Source organism: Eucalyptus grandis, chromosome 3, assembly GCF_016545825.1.
Source record: "Eucalyptus grandis isolate ANBG69807.140 chromosome 3, ASM1654582v1, whole genome shotgun sequence".
In the NCBI taxonomy this organism is placed as follows: domain Eukaryota; kingdom Viridiplantae; phylum Streptophyta; class Magnoliopsida; order Myrtales; family Myrtaceae; genus Eucalyptus; species Eucalyptus grandis.
The window spans coordinates 20,250,042-20,273,228 of NC_052614.1; the positions used below are offsets into that span (position 1 = coordinate 20,250,042).

A 23,187-nucleotide genomic window follows, 5' to 3' on the forward strand; every position below is an offset into this window, starting at 1 on the left:
GGAGATGTTCTTGGCAAATGATGTCTCTTCCAAGGTCTCTCAGCTAATCATGTGTCCATATAAAATCACCATCAACAATTTTAATTAGACACAAATCAATAAGTTCTTCCAATGCGATATGTGGGGATAGATCTCAAGCATCCTAGAAATAGGTTGCCCATGATTTCCTTTCATTTATGAAGAAGCATTCGATGTCAAGAAAAATTTCTTTTTCCATGTCTCCTAATGCATCGTAACTTATCTTCAACTTTGTACAAAAAAAGCACTAGTAGCGTATTTTGTGCTATGAGAACTGATTTTAGACAGGATTTGAGGGCTAGCTAAGGACCCAAATCTCACTTACGAGCCATCTTCTCCCCAGATCTCCAGAATCCTGGTAGAGAGCCCCTGCTCCCCTAGAAGCGCGTCTCTTTGGATTTGCGAAGGCAATCGCTGGGATCTTCCCATAACCCAACCCGGGAACGGACCGGAGGGGACTGCAGCATGGGGAATGAGCAAGACCAATTCGAAAGTCCTTTCCTAAACCACTTCCCGTTCAGTTGCTGAAAGATAGAGATAAGCTTTCATTGAAGAAAATTAAGAGTTGATTTCAAACGCTAGGAGAAAAGGGAGCCTCGATAGTCAGAAAATTTTAAGGAGGATTGAAACATAGTAAAACGCCGCTATCGAGCTCTTACTTTTAGAGATCGACGGAAACTAGAAAGAGGGGCTGTGATTGATAGATGTGAAAGAGAGAAATTATGGTGACGGCCGAATAATCAGGTGGAGATGGGGATGGCGATGTCAGGGACGTGCTGACGGTGGTGTCGATGTGAAGCAGCGGCTACGGCTTTGTGGGGGCGACATCGAGGCGGTGGCAGGGTGATGATGGGACTGTAATTAGGGTCAGATTAGGATTAAGTTGAGCCTTTTTATTATCTTTATTTTTCTTTTTGTCGAAAGAAACCTTGATATTATTTAACTCAAGAGTTCTTAAAGAAGAGTTCTTTTTCTTCATATTGGTGTTTGTGACCAGTGGTATCACGAAAACTATTTTCAACGACCGAGGTTTCCAGGCAGCAAGCTTTGGCAAAACCTCTCCTATATGTCGAATTTGCTCCTACATCACCGAACCTGATTGTTGTCAGTACAATATTTTCATCATATGATACAAGCGCTCATCAACATGTCATTAATAAAAACACTTGGATTTACCAAACATGGCCCAATATGAAACAAACAAAAACGAAGCGAATGCACATTCCATGGTGAATCTTTGAGTGCATCCAATCTTAATTGATTGCAAATCGTGCAGAAGTTCTATGCACTTATCTACACTTCATAAAAGCAGAAAATTGTGATTGGAGATGCCGTGTCATCGTCAACGTCTTTGTTTCCTTCCTTTCGTTCAAACAGGAAATATACAACATGACATGATATTTACAATTCCCAGTCAAACAAGAAGTGGTTAACGCAAGCAGAATAAAGACGCCATAAAATCAGTTGCAGCGCAAGACCATCCGCGAGGACAGTCAATCTTCTCCAATTTACTAAATGGCCTTCACTGCCAAAGGCATGCTCATCTGGCAGATAAAAAGCATCACATCGTAAGCTTGGCGCTGCCATGGGAGTGTTTGCTGGTCATCAATATGCCGCTGACCACTGAGCGGTTCAAAGAGTTGCAGCAGCATTGTGAATGCACTAACAACAATATAAGTTGAGGAAAACCTATGATAGCATCAACACCAGAGAAACCTGAATATTGCTGCATTCTGTTTCTCCTATCTGAATGCCTAGCATAATGATTAAACAGCATGTTGTTTAATTTTCGAGACCATTCGCAAGGACCGTCAATTTTCCTAAGTTCTAATATATGCTAAGGGAAACTGCAATTACGGTTGTTTTCATGGCATGATAATCAATTGCACCTACTTCTTACCTAGGGAAGGACAAATTAAACCATGGCGTACCAATTAACCACTACGGGTAACTCACTCAAAAAGTTTCAAGATGATCAGGTGGAAATATTGAAGCTTATGGAGGAAACTGTAAAATGTGAAAAGTTTGTAAGTAAATTGGGAAACTGACTATAGACCATATAAACACGTGGACTATCTACTCCAATTTAAAAGTTTAGCAGAGTGTTAAAAGTTATAAATTTAGTGAGTAAACAGTAGAAAGGTGGTAAGTCAATGAAGTTATTTTGCCATTAGCCCAAAAGATGAATACTCCTACTAGGAATGCAACAGCAAAATAGCATAGTATAAAATTAATTTCAGCAGTGGACCAAAAGGGATGGCCTAGAAAAACCTTATGGCGATATGTTGTCAGAATGGGGCGAGGCAAAACCAGAAGATGTAGGTGGCTTCCTCACAAAGGGATGGTCTAGCAACTGTGCTGCAGAAGGCCGATTATTTGGGTTCACTTGCAAGCATGTGAGGATGAAGTCTTGAGCATCTGTTGATATAGAATCAGGAATTGGAGGAAGTTCACCCTTGCCAATTCTGAACAATGCTTGCATCTGCCACAATAAGAAAGAAAATGTAGCAGAGGCTAGTGTTTATCATAAATTGAGATAGCTGCATTAATCAATAATATCTGTAGACAAATCTAAGTGTGCTTCATGCAATCATCTGCCACAGTTATTGCTGAAGTGGGAGACCGTGGATGACATCTAACAGTTAATAGGGATAAAGCAATATATCTGCTGCTTTTTGCTCAAAATTTTTAAGTTTCCTAAATTAACAAAAAAGTAAAAAGAAAAGGGCGTTAGTTGCATGTTTTACAATGGCTTTGAGTAGGATGGTATTATTTTTTTCTCCATTATAATAAATAAATCCAAGATGCGCACGAAAGCAGTGCAACCTTCACAACTCACTCAGAAGATAAAGCACTCCAATTTTCAGCAGCAGGCATTCTATCAACAAAAGAGCAATTCCACACAGCGATGCTTAAAATGGATAACGTCATAAGGTGATTTACTGGCTACAGCCAGCAATTACCATCCCAAATGAAAAACTGACTACTCGTATGAGGAAGTTATCATTAGTATCGAAAGTAACTAAATCTAGCATAGGAGACAACCATTCAGGTCAATGATCAATTCAGAGAAGAGTAGAGAAGGATCAACACTCGAGGGCAGTGAGGGAAACGCCAAGGTTGATAATGGTGTGTGACAGATTAAAGGACAACCACACGAGTAGGGGACACACCAGGGAACACGAAGCAATCAATGTCAGTGCTGCTCTCAGGACTGAAGCAGAGATGGCGATGCCAATATTAGAATTTCAATCTCCCTTGGTTGCTCAAGTACCATGTGACAGTGAAGGAGAAGATAGAGAGATTCTTGAAACTGAATGTTAGGGTTATATGAGAACCCCATGGTGAGATACTATATGTCCAATATGTGATTATCTTAACATATGCCACTGTATACTTATACTAGTAATTAAAAGTATTAGACAACAATGGCAAAATACTGAAATGAGAAAGTCAAGATTTAAATATTCAACTGAGTTTTCGTACCATGTTACATAACCATTCGCTCCAGAATTTCAAGCAAATGTTGGCAATAAATACTACTTTTTTGTTTTGATAGATATCATTGAATTCTATGTCCTCTCTCTTTTCTATGTAGTGGTCCTCATTTTTTTTTTTTTTTAAAGAATGGTTGCCTGATTTACTGATCACGACATTTGTTTAACTTAGCTAGCTCACCCAAAAAGTAGCAATAACAAAAAAGTTGCGACTGGTTAGTAATTCTGGCAAAACATGGATCTCAAAAGATATAAACCATAAAAAGAAGGTTCTTAATTACATACTATTTCTAAGGGGTAATATGGATATCGGCCGGTAAACATCTCTAAAACAGTGCACCCTACGCTCCAAATATCAGCTGCCAATCCATAGCCTGTGTTCTTTAGATTAACGACCTGCATTTACGACCAACAAGGATAAAAAAAAGAAAAAAGAAAAAGAAAAGATATGAACCTACTAGAGCTTATGATAGGATGCTAAAAAATTGGCGGCAGAGGGTGCAAACCTCGGGTGCCATCCAAAAAGCAGTTCCTCTGCAGGATTTAGCATCGTTTATTTCGATTGCCTGTATGAATAAACACAAAAAGTCGATACATCATTTTGGTAAAGTGAAGGACAATACATCTGTCACTTTGTGCATGTCTATACGTGTGGTTGTTGTGCGCTCATCCTATTGTATGTGTGCTGCACGACTTCAATGCCTGTGCATATTCCTGCACGCGTATGCAGTTGTACATACATCTTTGTTGATCACATGCGCACGTCTGTGAGAAAGAGAGAGAGAGAGTTCACTTATGCTGATGAGACATACCTTTGCCAATCCAAAGTCCGCAAGTTTCACAGATTCACTTGCATCAACCAATACATTAGCACATTTAATATCCCTACAGGAACTGGAAGCATGAGAAAGCAGTATAGATGTGCGTAGAATATATAAAAGGTTATAATCACTCTCACAGTTACCTATATTGCAAATTTACATTTCCACCTTCAAGCATTCACTTACTAAAAGGAAAAAAAAAATATTGCCATACGAGCTCATATAGTTACTTGGTTGTTTGCTGATTATCACAAGAAATCTACTTATCATAACACTACATTTCAGTCCAAAGCAGCATCATCAAAAGGCACCAAGGTGGTGTGCCATGAAACAACATACATAAGTTTCACTGTGCTCTTTGTTTTGTTAAGATCTCTTTCCTCAACAAAATCAACTTTCCATCAGAAATGCGAAGTGTGAAGCACCATTTCAATTAGTAAAAAATACTAATGCAAAGTCAAGCATCTTTCTTATACCTGTGTATCACATTCTGGTCATGAAGATACTGTAAACCATTTAGCATTTGCCTAGTGTATGCAGAGACTTGGGAATCACTCAAGTGATATCTGCCATAAAGCATTGCAAGTGAACCTTTGGTCATGAGCTCAAGGAATAGGTAAATCTTCTCATCGTCCTGGAAGAGAGTAAAGAAAATTACATTTAACATATATCCAACCCAAAATCTAAGTTATTACGTGGTGGATGATGAAATGTATATAAGGCACATTGAAAACACATAAATTAGCACGGTTGAATATTTTAAGACCTCCTCTCAAGTGAAAAATGGTCTGAGAAGTGCACACGGAATTGATGAAAAAGAGCCATGCATGGAAATAAATTAATGCAGAACATAGTTTGGAAACCATGCCTGAACGCAAAGGTTAAGCTGTTAGGTGGAAGGAATCTACATAAATATAAGACCAATCAAAACCCCATAAGTTAACAATACAGGGTATTTTAACAAGATTCATTCGAGGCAGCCATACCAAAAAGCAAATAAAATGAAACAAACTACATCGGTGATGTTAACGTTTTATTCTTCCTAATGAAGCTGGATGTCTAGGCCTTTTATAACATCACACTAATCATTGGATCATGACAACACCCTTCCCATAATGTACCAAGGCAAGAATCCCCTAGACAAGGCCCTGAGGTTAGTTATGCTTCCTGAAGGTATCAAGTACCTTTTCAATAATCGATCAGTGCTTCGTAAAAATCTGTTTGATTGGTGTTAATTTAGTAAATGTTTACGTCAGATCACAAATGAAAAGCAATTCTGTGAACTTAAAAGGAAAAATAAGGCAAGAACGCATGGTACCGAGCTCTTCTTTTTGTTGGTTTCCGCGTACAACACAAATATCCAAGTTATGAGTGTTCACTACGATTCTAAATGGCAGCAGTGCCAACAAAGACAGTTGCATACTGCACCTGGCGGAAGAAGTCGTATTGCATTAATCCCTCTTTCCCACAAAACAATGTGGTGGATTGTAGGTGTAGCAAACCAAATTTTGTTTACCAGCAACAATCTTTTGCATGTTTCATCTCCAGCAAGAAGTTACGTCATGGCACATTCTTAGAATTTGATGATTATTGTGAAACTATGTTTAGGAAAAAAATAAATAACCAGAAGGTACTTGAACATTAAAGCAACTAAGATAAGATATACTTCCCTTACTTAAACAATGATCGTTTCCATTTTCAGTTTTCTCTAATTGTAGAGGTTAAGAACTATATGATGTTGCATAAAAAGGAGTGTAACTAAATGACGCTGGACTAGAATCATGGAAAATTTGAGCTTTGCAGAGGAGCTCCATTATTGTTGCTACAGCCACGACCAGTTATAGAAGAGGGGGGAAAGGTAGGTGACTAATGGTCAATTAAAGGATATCTATTGAACTAAATGACTTCACTTGCTTATCATTTTTCCCCCTTTATGTTTTATTAGTCGGGGCTGCCGTTTCTCAAAGCCTCAGATTCCTGTTTATTAGTCCTGAGAGTTTGACCTGAATCTTCAGTTTGCAAGAAGAATAATTCGTAAAACATCTACCACTAGAAATCAAAGAGTTGATTACATGACAGTCTCACTTTAAATGGGGAAAAAAAATTGCTTATATATATATATATATATATATATATATATAGAGAGAGAGAGAGAGAGAGAGAGAGAGAGAGAGAGAGAGAGAGAGAGAGAGAGAGCACATAAACTGACGTCTACTCTGCATATATTCTTTACTCATATAATTACTACCTCAGGTAACAGCCAATTCATCACGAACTTTTCTTGTGGTTGGAGAGGGAACTAAAATGTCTTCGTCTTTCATGAAAGGCTGTTACTGCTTAAAAGCCACAAATGCAGTGATCTTAAACATGCAGTGATGATGACGCTACAACTATCTTGTGGCTGCAATCACAGCCATGTTCACCTAAACATTTTGCTCAGTTCCGGTCATATCATAATTGATGCCAAAGTGAAAGATGCTGCAGAAAGAAACTTAGAAAGAAGGAACACACCTTCTCAGTGCCGTAATATCGAACTATGTTGTCATGTCGAAGCTTACTTAAAAGAGAAATTTCCTGAAAAGAAAGCAGAGCATCAACTAAAAAAAAAAAGGAGTCAAAATAAAATTTATTGAACTCACACCAGATTTATGGTTGTATACAACGGCAGTCTTTTTGCTATATACATCAGCTTTCAGCTTAGCAGTTAGAAGAAAGAGATTAATCAAGTAGTCATGCCAAAGGGCCAGTTGACAAGATAAAAAAAGACAAGCTATTACCTGCTCAAGATACAATAAGCTTTGGTTTCCTTGATGTAACAAAGAAACCTCCTTTACAGCGAAAAAGGATCCATCACTGTGGAAATAGAAAAGCATGACGGAAAATATAAATGCCAATTCTTTCGTGAATGATGCCTTGACAAGACATGGTTAAAATAATTTTACACTCCAGATGATATAAAGAAAGAAAAAGAGTTGCCCTCATTAATATAAGTAAAATAGTTCCCTAGCTTTCAGCATTTGAATTTACAATCAAATAATGGTTTCTAAAGCATGTTTTCCGTACGTGCTGATTTATCACACTATCCATTCCTCAAAAAAAGAAATATAAAATTACTCACTATTCAAGCTAGTAATGTTACAGAAAAACAATGAACAACTAAATTTACATGATTTTTGATATACCGGATCTGTACTTCATCAATCTGATCAATAATCAAGAATGGTCTTTAATAAGTACAATGCCAATCGTGTTAGAACTCCAATTCCAAATATGAAGATCAAGCACTTAAGCAATTGGATAACCATTTGTCATGTCTCTTTAAAGCGCTTTATGTTAACCAAATGATAACATGTTCTACTGTGTATAGATGCCATCCCAATCCCAACCAAAGAATGCAACACTCAGAAGTGCAATGAAATTTCAAGCGAACATCATAATGGGAGAACACCGATTATACTTTGCCCCAGAAAATGCTTCTGGCAAAAATAACTTACTGATTATCAGAGAGAGAAGCTAAGGAATCTTACTCGGTTAAGGCTTCATAGACACGTCCATATGACCCATTTCCCAACAGCTTACCCTTTTGCCATGAGGTGATCCTTCTTCCGACACTCCCATTGTCTTCCCCAGAGGTCTGACCCTCTTCCCAACCTACCAATTTGCTGTCCAGAGGTCTTTCGTCTCCTCCCGGCTTACGCAGAACCACTTTGAAAGCGAGCTCAGTGGCCTCGATGTTTCTGCCATAAACCAAACACTTTTAGTGAAAGAAAACAAATTATAATCTCACTACTACTTCCTAGCAGATAGCATTCGACTTGGATCACCATTTCAAGTCCCAGGTAAATTTTATAAAGCCAAAAGGATTTTAGTTTAATAAACTCCACATAATATGATTGGCGTTATACAGATAAACCTACAATTTACCCCTATTACTGAGAAAAAATATGTTTCTTTGCCATCCAAATTACAGGCATCATTCTAGAATAAGGTCAAATTCACTCATATAACTATCACTAGCCAAAATGGCCCTGCTTATGTATGAGAATTGGTGAATTGTCTTTGTTTTATTTTGTTATATTATTATTTTTTTTTGGTGAGAAATGAAATTTACTGCTCAGATATCAAAAACCTGTTTGCATATGACACATCGATCAATATATTTCCTGTCGAATTTTTTGAACCACTCGGGCAAGTTTTCGTAGCCATTTACAAGAATTTTAAGAGAATAGCATTTCGATTGACGCTTGAGAAAAGCTCCATTAATGAGCATTTACTTACGGTTGGATATTCAATTCCGTGTCCTCAGCCACTTCTCTCAGACGATCCTTCCAACTTTCGATATTGGCATCGAGCCTCTCCTTGTGCTCCATGATGGTCTCCTTGAGCAGTCCCCACCCGAGCTTGATGTCAAAGCTGATGGGTAGCATTACTTGAGCGAGCTGGGAGGCACCAAGCGCTCGACACGTAGCCTCTGGAGAGGATCGGTATGCAGATCTTGGATTTGCTGACCGCTCTCAAGAGATCGCTGATCTGATCACTGGCGTCAAAGTCTTCGCTGTCTCTATAGGCGAAAATCCCGTGGCCGACCAGGGTCCGGAAGAGGTAGTTGGTGAAGGTGTAGTAAGTGCCTGAAGCTTAGGAACACATCTTCAATGTTGTTATCTTAGAGCATAAGAAAAAGAAAAAGTTCCTTGGAGGAGTGTGGGCATCCTGTGGTCAAAAGGAAAATAGTTACTACCTTGAAAAATCCCAAACTAGTACATATATGCCAAATTTACTCCAAACTATTTTTTTTTTAACCATGAAAAATCCTAAACTGATACACCTGTGATAAACCTGCCTCAAATGACCACAAAAAAATCTCAGATTGATGCGCTTATAATAAATTTATCCTAAACTAATTTATTCGACAGCCAGAAACCCCAAACTAATACATTTATGATAATATACCCTCTGTTAAAATGAATTAATACAAAAAAAATCACAAAAATGGTAGAACTGTGACAAACAGAGTAAAATTCCAAGTTGGTGTACTAGTCAACTATCATGTATCATTCAATTTAGTAATTTGACAGTAAAATTGAATAGAAATTAATAGAGGGTAAATTTGTCACAAGTATATAAGTTATGGGTAAATTTGTCAAAGGTGTTTTAATTTGGCATATTTGGTGACAAAAAAAAAATTAATATGGGGTAAATTTATCACAGGTGTACTACTTTTGAATTTTTCAGGATATTAACCCATAGGAAAAAAAAGCATGTGTGTCAGACAAAAGAAAACAATGGGTAGAGTCAATATTTGTTGATACCATGAATGGGCCTAGACTTAGAACTAGGGAGGACGAAGTCAATTTTCTGTAGGTATGCCTTCCCACAGTGGCCGAACAACTCCGTTCAAGTCCTTCAGGGACAGCCTTTTAGCATAAAATCACTCAGCCCTTTAGTTCAGAGCCTAGAGACACTCAGAGATGCCGGATGGAAACGTTTCTAACCTACCCGAGCTGCATTTCTTGGAGGATCCTACCAGGCTGCAGAAGAAGAGGAGTTTAGAAAGCCATAGAGAGGTTTTTCACAAAGCACACACTTTACTTCAGGGGACTCTGCCCAACATATTACATCCTCCTTGCCTTATATAGACAATAAGAGGTCACAAACAAACAATGACCAAGCTCATGGGTCCAGATACAAACAGAGGCGTTGGAAACTTCCAGGAGGGAATTATTCGCACACTATGAACAGTGACCATACTGTGAACAGTACTTTCCCTAGCCTAGTGCTACAGTAAAAGTAAACAATAACTTGCTATAGTGAAATTGTACGGACTCAACGATCTCGTCCGTCACGAGCATTGTAATCATAGTCGGAGTCATTCGAGCTGTGTACTATTACTAGGCAATGTTCATCATACTTTTGTTCAAGTGCTTCAAGGTCTTCTGGTGATAGAATCTGGTTGAGCTGACGAGATGTGGATGCTTCTTCGTAAGCCTAGTGGGATGCTTCTTCTTGAGCCCAGTTTGTATTGTCATCTTCTGTAGTGTCGATAGGAATGCTTGGCTGGGGCCAATTGGATGGTTCTGCATAGAAGGATGTGTCCATGTTTTGGGATAAGGACGAGGGTCCTTGGTCATAGGGATCTTGGGAAAGAGGACCTCCCCAACGTACATAGGGGTTCTGAGTGGATTGGACAATGTCATCTGCACCTGTCATTTCATGATCTTGGGATGACGTAGCTTGTTTGAATTCTGCGAGTGCTTCCTTAGCTTTTGATGCTAGTTCATAATGATCACATGCAGTGGGTACATTATAGTTCCAGACATCTTCAGGAATAGTTTTGTTTTCTTGACAGAGAATTCTTTGGAGTTCTCGGTACTGGTATTCACAAGATCTAACAGATCCTGGATAAGATTTGTGAATCCAAGCTTCTCTACTGTCCAGGTGAGGTTTGTAGGATGTGGTTCCTATTTCCTGTGGGGCATTAATGATGTTGCCATTATTTCTGAAAAAATGCCATGGACGTCAGAAGAACAAGATGGTATGGACTTCAGGATTTGGTGTCATGGTTCTTAGTTCTTTCTCCAAGAGATGTTTCCAGTGAGTAGGAGGATAGAACCAATTGAGAAAGTTTAAAAGATTTTGATCACTTTCTCTTTCAATATTTCTCTCGAGTAAGAATTTCTTGGTGAGGTTGGCAATGAATCGTCTGGTTAGAATTTCAATAGCTATTAAGTACTTATTGGTTAAGTACCATAATAACGTTTTGAGCTGATCAGGGAAATCATCTTCCTTCCAGATAAGAGGATGTATGAACGGGTAATCTGAATTTAATCCAAAAGTGTAAAGAATCGAACCTCGATTAAATCTGAATAGATCTGTGTGGCACTGCCACATGAGGTTTTCCAGGTTTTCAGTGAGGTTGTCATTCTGAATTTGTTCTACAATCTCCTGGGGATATTTCTAGCTTGGCAAATATTTGATCTTCTCAATCTTGTATTTCACGCCATGATTGAGCATATGGAAAGCAGGCCTCTTGATGTACATGTTGATTTCAACTTGTACTTTTGGTCTTGACAAGAAGTCAGCAAGCACATTCTTCTTTCCAGGAATATGTTTGGTTTCAAAAGAATATTTCGAAAACCATTCAGCCCATTAAAACAGTCGAGAATTTGGAATATGCTTTTGTTTAAACTTGGTAATCTGAGGGAAATATGCCATGTCTAATTCCACTAGGAAATGATGGCCGATGAGATGTAATTCAAACTTTTTTATTCCATTTTTCACTGCCAAGATTTCTTTGAAAGTAGAATGTTAATGCATTTCAGCTTGAGAAAACTTTCCACTCTTATAAGCACAGATGTGTCTCTTACCATCAATCTCTTCAAGTAGGATGGCTGCCCAGTATTCATCATTGGCGTCAGTTTGAAGGATTATCTTTCCTGTTGATGGTATTTGCAATGGTGAGAAATTCTACATAATCTCCTTAAGTTCAGCTACTGCTTTAGTCTGAGCTTTTCCCCAAGGTAGGGGATTCTTCTTCAGCATGGTTTGCAAAGAAATCAGAAGTTTTGCAATGTTTTGGACAAAATCCCTAAGATAAGTGATTATCCCAAGAAATTGCTGAACTTGCTTTGTTGTGAAGTTATCTTTAGGAAACTTCAATAATTCTTGAGCAATATGTGGCCCTAGGTAGTATGTACCTTTATTCAGGTGCATACCAAGAAATTCAATTTCTGTTTGAGCAATATTCATCTTTCTTTGAGAAAGCATGATGCCATGCTTTTTCACGATTTCTACAAACTGCTCGAGAAGTTGGCAATGAGATTGCTCATTAGGGCTGTAGAGTAGGATATCGTCAATGTATACTGCTGCACTTGACATAATTGGTTGAAAAATTTTACACATGGCCTTTTGGAAAAGGGATTGTGCTACTTTTAAGCCAAAAGGAAGAACTTTCCATTGGAAGTGCTGGTTTGGGATACAAAACCCTATTTTGGGTTTGTCTTCAGGATGAATACCCAATTGCCAAAATCCGGCTTTGAGGTCGAATTTGGAATAAATGTGGGCCTTGGATATTCCAATAAAAAGGGAATTTCTGGATGGTAAAGGGAATTTATCATCTTGAAGGAAAATGTTAAGGGGTTGGTAATTGATTACCAATCTCATTTTCCTCTGTTTTGCTCAGCACGTTTGTTGACATAAAAGGCTTCACAAGCCCATTGAGAATTGGAGATTTCAATAAGGTCTTGTTGCAATAGTTTTGAGCATTCCCTTTGAGCTAAAGCCAAGTGTTCTGGCTTCATTCCCATATGACTCACCTTTGTTGGATTGATGTCTTCATTCTTTTTGAATGGAAGGCGGACAAAGAACTCTAGATTTTCCCATAGAGGATGAGAACATTTCTAGGCGAATTCAGAATGGGATTCTGAGCAAGATTCCAATAATATTTGCATGATTGGATCTAATAGACTCATTTGAATGGAAAAGAGTCTCTGGATATTAACGAATTCAAAGAATTGGTCTTTATACTTAAGACATTTTCCAGGAATGATGCGAAGTTATGAGATCTGAGTCATAATGTACCAATCAATGATTAAATCTTTGTTGGGAAGACTTGATCCAAAGATTTTTGTGGTTAAGGAACACTAGGGGAAGAACTGGACAGTTACAGGAGTGGTTTTGACATTCGTGGAGAAAGTATCTCCTGAGGCAGAATTGAAATATCTGATATAAGGAATCCAAAGATTCTTCAGAAGAACTTTGGTGTCCAAAATTGAACAACTTGCTCCGGTATCAATGAGAGTAATAACAGTGATCAGTTTGGCAAACTTTGAGGTGATGATTTTTACAGGGAAATAGGGACAATGAGTTTGGCTTGAAAACATGTTAAGACTTGGTTCTGAAGATGTAGGTGATATGTGAAAAATATCTTTAGATTCTGAATCGACTCAGTTTCACTGGAAGTGTGATAGCATGGAATGACACAAAGGGTTTGTTCAGATGGTTCTTCATCCGCAGAGAATAGGGATTCGATATCATCATTTTCAAGAGAAATACCTGTTTCATTCTCAATTTGATGTATCAAATGATGCTGACCTTTTCTAGCTTGGGGACAATTTTTGGCAAAATGTCATTTCTGATTGCAGATGAAGCAGTGATTTGATTTTTTTGGCCTGTGCGATCCTTTCTTTTGCGTAGGTATCGCAATTTCTTTTGTCTTCGAAAGTTCGGTTAAAGAAAGTTCTTGTGGCCGTGTTTGGATTTCTTTAACCAGAACTTCTTGAAGTGCTTTTTTTTTTTTTTTTTTTTTTTCCGGGAAGCTTTTCCACAAGTGCCATCGCAGTCTTTCTTGGAACATTTGATTTTTAACTTCTAACGAGAGCAGGCTGTTTCGAGTTCTCTGTCGTCTGTGATGTAGGTGCGGACCATTTGGCGCTTTAAGCACAATTCTTCAAGACATCGATGGATTTCTTGCTGTATTTCTCCCAAGGGAATATCCTGTACTCTCCTCTATCTTCCAAAAAAGGACCTTTCAACCATCTAGGATAATTCTTTAGGGATGAAAGTCAGGAAAACATGCTTCAGATTTAGATCAGCTCCAATATGATAAAAAGTTGAAGCATTTCTCGATAATGCTTATCAAGATGTTTCTTCTGGAGGGAGCAACATTTTATTTCAAAAAAATTCTCTTCTTTTTATTTCTATGAGGTCAGTAGGTTTTCCCACAAAGAAATGGTATAAGAGAGTAATAGCATGGCTAAAATCTGGTGACATTAGAAAATGAATCTGGTCTTGTTCTGACACTGATTTCCACCAGAGTTTAAGGCTTCCTGTGAACCTCGTGACAAAATTGTGAAGGACATCATTCATATCATGGTTGGTGATGGATTGAGTATTTAACCAAGTATAAAATTCCTCAAGTCTTTCTAGCCATTTATGATAGGGGATATCATCGATGGTGAAAAATTGCTTTGAAGCCATGGACACATGGTGTCTTGGATTGTTCTGAACAATCTCTGGCTCGGAGTAATTTGATTCCATTTCCTGATCTGGAGGATCAGCCATGAATATAGATGAAGTTACTGATGCAATAGGAAGGGAATCAACATTAGGAATTGAAAAGGATGAAGAGGATGAAAAGGATACTGAATCTGATTCAATATCAGAAGTGGTAGGAACAGTTTGTTCGGATGGAAATAGAGTATGATCATTTGGAAGGGCAGGATCAGACTGTTGGATAACATGATCAGATTGTCTATATAAGGCAAGGAAGATGTAATGTGTTGGGCAAAGTCCCCTGAAGTAAAGTGTGTGCTTTGTGAAAAACCTCTCTATGACTTTCTAAACTCCTCTTTCCTTTTGGATTTGATTCAACTCTTTAAGGCGATTTCGTACTTCTGCCATATCTAGTTCTTTTCTGAAAGAATCTTCTGGAATGGTAGCAAAGATAGACGTCTGGGGTGGTGGAGGCAAGTACCCAGTTCTTATAGGAGTTGTGAATGGATCAAAAGGTCTGAACCTTTCTTCTTCAAGGCATATATGGATTTCTTACTATATTTCTCCAAAGGGAATATCCTGTACTCTCCTCTGTCTTCCAAAAAAGGACATTTCAACCATCTAGGATAATTCTTTAGGGATGGAAGTCAGGAAAACATGCTTTAGATTTGGATCAGCTCCAATCTGATAAAAAAGCTGAAGCATTTCTCGATAATGTTTATCAAGATGTTTCTTCTGGAGGGAGCAACATTTTATTTCAAAAAAAATCTCTTCTTTTTATTTCTATGAGGTCAGTAGGTTTTCCCACAAAGAAATGGTATAAGAGAGTAATAGCATGGCTAAAATTTGGTGACATTAGAAAATGAATCTGGTCTTGTTCTAACACTGATTTCCACCAGAGTTTGAGGCTTCCTGTGAACCTCGTGACAAAATTGTAAAGGACATTATTCATATCATGGTCGATCGAGAATTCTAGTTGGAACATGGAGATATGGTTATATATAGATGTGTGCAAAAGAACTGGGAACTACCCGAATCGCCCAAAATCGGTGTTTCCTAAGGAGCTAGTCCAGTTCTCGGTTCCAATTTATTAGAAACAATGGGTACCGATATGGTTTCTCGTTCTAGGTGTGGAATCGCCTACCCGCCCATCCGGGTTGGATTGGTGATATATAAATATATATTTAATTTTTAAGAAAAGTATCGACCAAAAAATAATTTAAGAAAAATGAAAACACTAAAACTCTTAATTTGGAGCACAATGTTGACACTTGATTTTTAGTTGATGTGTTATTAAAGGTAAAAAATCGAGATTTGGGTTTCTAATCACAACGAAGCCCCATTTCTCGGCCAAAAGTGTCGTTTTAATTTCTTTTTTTGCATTATTGTTTTTAAGTAATTTCTAGTTCATTTTCAAGAAAAACTCGAAAAATCAAATGGTTGATTTTTGGGTTGACTAAAAGTCAACCCTGGTCAAAATTTCACTTTTTACCCAAAAAGATGCCATTTAGCCTTAATTTTACTTTTATCAAATTAATTTCTTAAAAATTAAAAAATTTGACAAAAAAATCAATATTTTAGAAAAAAGTCAACTAAATGGTTGACTTTTAGTCAAATTTTTTACCAAAAATTCGAAAAAATAAAAAAGGTACAAATACATTAATTTTAATGCCAATTTGATTTTTGTGTTTGAAATTTCACAAAATCCAATTAAGAACCTTGAATTCTGAATTTTTCAGTTTTAGGTTCTAAACCAACCAAAAATAAAATTACTTTTATTTTAGTCACAATTAGGTGTAATTCCTTCTTTGACATTCGGTTTAGGGACTATTTAAAATCTGCTTGTGCATTCAATTTTGTGTTTTACTGAGTCAAAATGCGAATTGCCGTTTTAAGCCATACTTAGGGGACCAAAATCGATCATTCATAATTTGTGAAGGGACAATTTTTTTTTTACTCATTTTCTAAAGATAAGTCCAAATCCAAAATCGATTTTAGAAAATTCACATCAAAACTCATCAATTTGAAGAATTTTGTCCTCCTAAGCATAAAAAATTTGAGCAATTAAGCTTCAATTGTCAAAACTCGAATTGACCCATTCATGGTTATGGTTTAATTTCATAAATCTAGGTCCAAGTTTAATAGTAGGCCTAGATTCATTTTTGATATAAGCTCGAGCGCTTCAATTCAAGGTCATTCTAAATGTGATAAGTGATCTTACACATGGATAATTCATTAGATAGGACAATCGTGACATTAATTGAGTTCTATTTTAGTTAATTTGCAATCTTGCTCATTGAATTGCAAATTTGACCATTTTAGCTTTTTAGGCCCAATTCAAAGCACTCATGATTTTGACCCATTGCCTTTCATGTTAAACATTCAATTAGGTCTATAAAAGACCTCTAAATCATGTTCATAAGATTTGATTAGCTTAACTGCATCTCAATTGGTCAATTTCTTCTTAAATAGGGTGAAATTCCTTTTCAATTTGGTCATTTAGGGACCAAATTGCATAAATTTAGGACCCACAAGGGTCCCAAGTAGGCTAAATAGCTAGAATCGGATCAAATCATTCAAGAATCGATCAAAACCCAACCAAACTGGACCGAATCGGGTTTGACCGGCCGTCGGTGGGGATGGCCTGTTTAACTCCTTGTCGGCTGGTTCATGACCTTCCGCGATTGGTTCTCAAATCCTCTCAATGTCAATTTCACTTCCGCACCTTCGATTTCTCGAAATTTTATAGATTGATCCTCGAATTTCGTCAAATTGCAAATTAATCCATAATTGGACATTTCGACATGATTCTTGATTTTGGCTCAGGTTTTTGCAAATCAAACCCACTAGATAGATTACTCGACACCTCGAGATCATGATAGAGCCTTCGAAACTAATTTTTGACCGTTGGATCGAAATTTCAACCCTCGGATCGAACTAACAATCGAAATCGCTTAACTTGGGGTAATATATAAGTCTAATTTTCCCTCCATTTTGAGAAGGGTTCATTATGCACGAAATCTCTCTCTCTCTCTCTCTCTCTCCTCTCTGGTTTTTGCAGCTAACTAACTCTCTCTCTCTCTCTCCCCCTTCGAACGGCCTCAAGCTGACTCTTTTGGCTGTTGCTCGCCGACCTTAAATTGGCAGCTTATCAGCCATCGCCAGCTGCCACGGTGGTCTTCACCCTCTCCCCATCTCAACCGAAGTACTAGTAGGGGTAGACGATGGCTGATTCTTCTCATCTGACAGCTCTCCTTAGCCGAACTAAAGATTGGCAATCATGTCGGTCTTGTCTTCAATCGGTTCAGTAAGCCAGATCAGCCACTTTTCGGTGGTTTTCGGCATCTCGATTGGTGCAGATATGTCCATAGGAGAAACCTCGACCCTCTAGTGGTCGGGGCCTTGAAGATCAGTGGCCAAATTGCTCCTGGCAGCCTAATCTTTTCGGAGTCTTCAAAACTAGTCCAAGCGGGACTAGTTTTGTTCCAGCTTGAACCGGCGACCATCGGTGCTCCCAAGCGCCCCTATTTGTTGGCGATCAGTCGTTTTGGAAGTCCTTGACCTCCAAACTCTTGGACTGACCGATCGACCACTGGCGGGCTCTAATCAGCCTGATCTTCCTTTGCCGACGCATGAAGGTAGGTTGGATTGGACCAGTTCTAGTTTCTATTTTTGCAGGTAGTCTGACTGGCTTTGTGGTGTTCGCGGCAATCCGATATGCATCCTTGAAGTTTTGATCGTGATCCGAAGGCTTGCATCTTGTCCAACTATGATTAAAATTGACAAAAATCGATAAAAAGTAATTTCTCGGTCTCGAACCTTGTGAAGCAAGACTAGATTAACCGGTCGGGGTTATGGTTCAATTTTAAGTAAATATATGATGATTAGATGTTAGATGATGGATTTGGATAATGATTTGCTGCAATTGGTCGTTCTTGAATGATGAACTTGAATGCTTGTTGTTAATTTAGTTTGAATATGCAATTTCGTACCTATAGAACTGATCTTACGATTAGGCCAAAATGAGGTATGAAACAACCTCATTTTAACTTGAGTCATCTTAGATTTAGATAATACATATTATAAGCTTCAAATGATAGGTTGCACGGTCCAATCGAGCATCGTTTGACCCTTAAAAACACCTCCAAAGATGAGCGATTTGGCGTAGTTCATGTGGATTTTTAGTTCTGTTCTTGTTTCGAAATGAGATTTTACTATTTTCGTGTAGCCTTCTGTGATGATTTCCGGATAATCTTGCCTTCGCAAGTTTTGTTCTAATTCGTCTTGTCCATGTCCTGTAGTTTTTTCGAGATTTTTGGATGTGCTTAACTAGGTTAAATTCGCTCAAATCTGAGCCTAGGGCGGTCTGTTCTATGTTGATCTCGATTTTGTCATGTTTATACCGATCTCAATATTTATTTATGGAATAATTTTCCTTCATGAAAGTTGTTGTAATAGTGTTGTGCATGTCATGTATTTTTTTTTTTTTTTTGAAATTTTTAGACATGATTAACTAGGTTAAAATTGCTTAGATCTGAACATAAGACAGTCTGCCCTACATTGATCTGAATTCTGTTTTGGTATAATTAAGTCCACAAATGAGCTTGTTTTGTCTCAAGTCCTTTATGAAATTTTTAGACATGATTAGCAAAGTCTTGATGTTAGCAAATGAGTCAATTGCATGAATTAAGGTGAAAATGTACTGCAGCAATACATAGCTTAGATATGCATCTCTATTTTGTTATTTTTTCTATGGTTCATGCAATCACATTTGGATTTCAAACTCTTAACGATAAATGTTTATCATTGCATGCTCTATATGTAGGATTTTTTGTAGAATTTTTGTATGTCTTGAAAATGGGTGAACTCATTCTCGTTTTGTGAGGTTAATACTGAAACAAAATCTTGTTGTATATGCATTTGCCATGCTTGTTCTAGTCATTTCGAGACCAAATTTTGCGCGCATGCCTTCTTGATAATTAAACTGAATGTTATAAGGTTCGCATATATATATATATATATATATATATATATATATATATATATTTAGGTCATATCTCTTAAATGTCATCTTGTTCGTTAAATTTGTGCCACAAAGGTGTTCATCACACTTAGAATTCCCAAGCATACCATTAAGAATCTTGAATCATTTTATAATGTCATTTAAATTGTATAACATTTTACATGGCTGACTTAGGATTAGATGATTATCCAAAATCTCCATCACATCTAATCTTAAGTCTCATGTGATTTCTTCATCCTATTTGTACATTATTTGAATAACTTTGAGGTTTTCTAATACATGCTTGTGTTCTATTTTTCTAAGTTAGTAACACACGCACTCTTAGAGATCTCGATATTAGAGCACCTAATTGACCTAGTTTGGACTCGAGTCATTGTAGGAAGTTGTAAGGCACGTTTATAGGTTTCTAATGCCATTAATTTCATGCATATTGATCATTGTTTGGACCATTTTCCATTTTTTTTTTCAAAACTAGATCAAAATCTGGACATGGGATTAAATTCGAACCCCTATTCTAACCCCTGTTTGGATAAAGTTCTGACAATCTTAACAAAACTTGCTGCCAACATGTTGGCCATATTCTAAGTTTAGTTTAAGATCATGAAGATGGAGAAGGCATAAAGACAGTGGATGTCGATATCCATTCCGATCATAATCATGTACTATCATTTTCCCGACATATGTCTTGGGTTTCTTTTGTTGTATAAAGCTCGACGAGTTGCGGTTCTTTCTTCCTCTTATCCTTTTCAATTGTGTTTCTTTTTATATTTTCTAAAATTGTATGATGGATTTACTGTTTCCTTTAGTGTTAATTTATGTCTCGCAATTTTCAATTCAATTGGGTGTTTCCTTTTCATTTTCTTTAGAAATAGAATAGCATGAAAATGACCAACCACGCATGATCGCTTAGTTTAGGACTAAACAATCCTAAAAATGTAAAAAGAAATGCATGGACACATTAGGTAAATACAACATACTATTTATGTGCCAAAAAGGGCGCTAATAGAAATATTGGCGTAACCCAAGTCTCCGGACCTAGATATCTAGTTGCGTAGAAATTGAGGGAACACTTTTGACCCTCAATTAGGTTTCTAACCGATCCCCAAAAATGAGGCTAGTGGTGACTCCTATCTTATTTGTCGGTTGTCCAAAACAACTAGACTGTATAAATGAACTCGTCATGCGGGGTATGGATCCCAATAGGACTCACTATGATTTAGCATACCTGCATGTGGAAAATTCCTAATGGATGAAGTGATGCTATCCTTAGGAAGGAGTACCAGAGGGAAGACTATTGTGGTAAAAATACCATTAAATCCGATATTTACGCCCGACCTCCTCTCTTGAGATGTGTCGGCCGTGTGGGTACGGGTCACGATACTCCATTGTCACGCGGGGTACGAATTTGGGAGAACTCGTGACCTTGTAAAGGGAACTCACGATAGGTTTGTCTAGGGATGAGGTGATGACATCCCTGTGGTTGAGAACCGTGAGGGAACTTTCATGGTTAAATATCCCTAAATCCGGCTTTTCCCCTTTCCTTTTTTCGCGAGAAGGATTAAGGGCCGCGGGATGGGATCGCGACACACAACACCCATTAATTGAGTGCCTATCTTGTCTCACTATTACCTCATTTGAGTTATCTTATTATCTCTCATTCATGATCGCGACTCTTAATCTCAACACCCATTGACTCTTGGCCTCAACTCTCAACTTTTAATATGAGTTCAGTCTTTTTATTGATATTGCAACTAAGAATATGGAATTTTTTTTGTTTTTAGCTTTACTCTAACTTATTGGAAAATGTCGCACTAAGTGCATGATGTTTGGTGGGACCGGTTACATGGACCCATATAGGAATTGGACCAGACCGGCAGTTCAGTTATCGAGTAAACCCATAAAATCAACATATGGTTCCCAATTTCAATTTTTTAGAACCGGTTGGCAGTTCCCAATTCTAGGATGGGAACCGCTAGGATTAATCGATTCTCGGTCTGGTTCGGTTTTGAGGTGAAATCGAAAACTGGACTAGGACGACCGATTCCTAGATTCTGGGATCAAGAAACGGACCAACCGGTCCCTGGAACTAGGAAATGGACCAATCGATCAATCCAGTTCAATGGAACTAGTAAGTTTGCCGTTTCAGGGAAAAAATAAATTGAAAAATTTTGCAACCAGCTCGAGTTTGAGATGATGAGGACCAGCTCCCCGGTTGAGCTTTAGAATGGGTCCATCAGATTTGCCGTCCCACTACACCGCACCTCCCATGGGCCCCCCACTAATATTTCGAGGACTCTTGCTGGCAAAAAGAAATTAGTTTTATTTTTTTATGGTTGGAAGTTAGGGGGGAATCCTTGTTGATGAAGTAAAACTCATTCACAATGCCCCCTCCATGAATTTACTTAACACTTGAGGAATATCCATTCTTTCACCCCCACCAATTCCACGCTTAGAACTTTAGAGTGTCTTCATTGTCGTTAAGGTGAGAGGTCTTGTTGAGTGAGAGAGGTGAGTGAAAGTGAGTAGAGATTCAATTGGAAATGGGAGAAATTGGGAGGAATTGAGATTTGTTTCTTAAGAAATTTAAATATATTATATTATATTATATATAATCAACCAATTTGGTTCGGTCAGTTCGATTCCGACATTAGAACTAGGAACCAGACCAACTGGCCACCAGTTCCAAGAATGGGAATCAAGAATCGGACCGCCCTCTCTAGGAATAACCTAAAACCAATCAGTCCAGTCCGGGTGTTTCCTGGTTTGGGTGGTTCCCATTACATACCGCTAAAAACTGCTCCTCGAGCCATGCTCACTTCTAATTCTATATTGTCAATTATTGTAGCTGAAGAGAAGGCTTTGACACCACTAGCACACGAATAATAAAGGACTATATGTCCCTCCCACACTCTCCCTCTTGGTCTTCACTCTCTTGATCAAAAATGGCTTGCTCCAGCATGTCTGTTTTGCCGATTGACTCTTAGTCGATTTCTAGCCATTCCCCAGTCTCCTCTTACCTTACCATCCATGTAACCTGGCCCCATCTCCAACGTCACGCTAGTGGTGGCTCGCCGAACCAACCACTAGAGCACCATGTGCTGGCTTATTTCCTTTTAACACTCAAAATCAAGGTTGAGTTGCTTGTTGTATAGATCCTGTTCATTTAGGTTTGTGTTTTGATGTCTATCAGGTATTAGAAGTGTAAAATATGAACTTCGAAAAGTAAAAAGGACGAAAATGGGGGGTTTGAAAAGTCAACAAAAGAAGCAAAGAGAGCAGTGGAACTTGTGGCTCTTTTAAGAAAAGAGAGAAGGAGGACTGAAAGCTCACTCAGGGGAAAAAGAAAGAAAAAAAGAGGAGAAAAAAGAAGGGAAAAATAAAAAGAAAGGGGAAAAGAGGAGAGGGTCTCTCACGTTCTTCCCATAGACGTCTTGCTAAGTCGACTCAACTCCGTTTTACAATGTTGATGAGTGTTTGCACCCTTTTGTGATGCCTCCAACACATTGTAGCTAATCTAGAACTACTAGCATAGTTATCTTTTTGTTTCATTTTTTCTTAAACGTAAGGGACTAAAGTAATCTCTGAGTACACTCGAACTTCTATAAATAGGGCAATTTCATTTCTTATTTATTTATGTATATGTTAGACAATGGGTTTGATACATTGGGAAATTCAAAAGGATTAGTACTATTGATTACACCGGTTATCAGTCGGTTATCTCATCCCAACCTAACTATATACGTGGTTGTCTAACCCTACCTTGGCTTTGTAAAAAATCTTCCAAGTTCCAAAAATCCAGTTGCCTTCCTCCCTCCCTTCTATGTGGCGAGGTTACCTC

At 37.9% G+C, this 23,187-nt stretch overlaps 1 protein-coding gene across 1 annotated transcript; it reads right to left on the reverse strand.

Moving 5' to 3' along the window:
• Nucleotides 1-1,253: 1,253 nt before the first annotated feature.
• LOC104439208 (mitogen-activated protein kinase kinase kinase 1) lies at nt 1,254-8,946 on the reverse strand. The gene is made up of 10 exons (XM_039308894.1): nt 8,615-8,946; nt 7,864-8,073; nt 7,114-7,189; nt 6,848-6,910; nt 4,813-4,970; nt 4,328-4,400; nt 4,022-4,081; nt 3,801-3,911; nt 2,290-2,500; nt 1,254-1,562 (listed from the first exon to the last, which is right to left on the reverse strand). Exons 1-9 carry the CDS (start codon nt 8,761-8,763, stop codon nt 2,291-2,293), a joined length of 1,110 nt encoding a protein of 369 aa, XP_039164828.1. The 5' UTR covers nt 8,764-8,946; the 3' UTR covers nt 1,254-1,562; nt 2,290.
• Nucleotides 8,947-23,187: the final 14,241 nt, after the last annotated feature.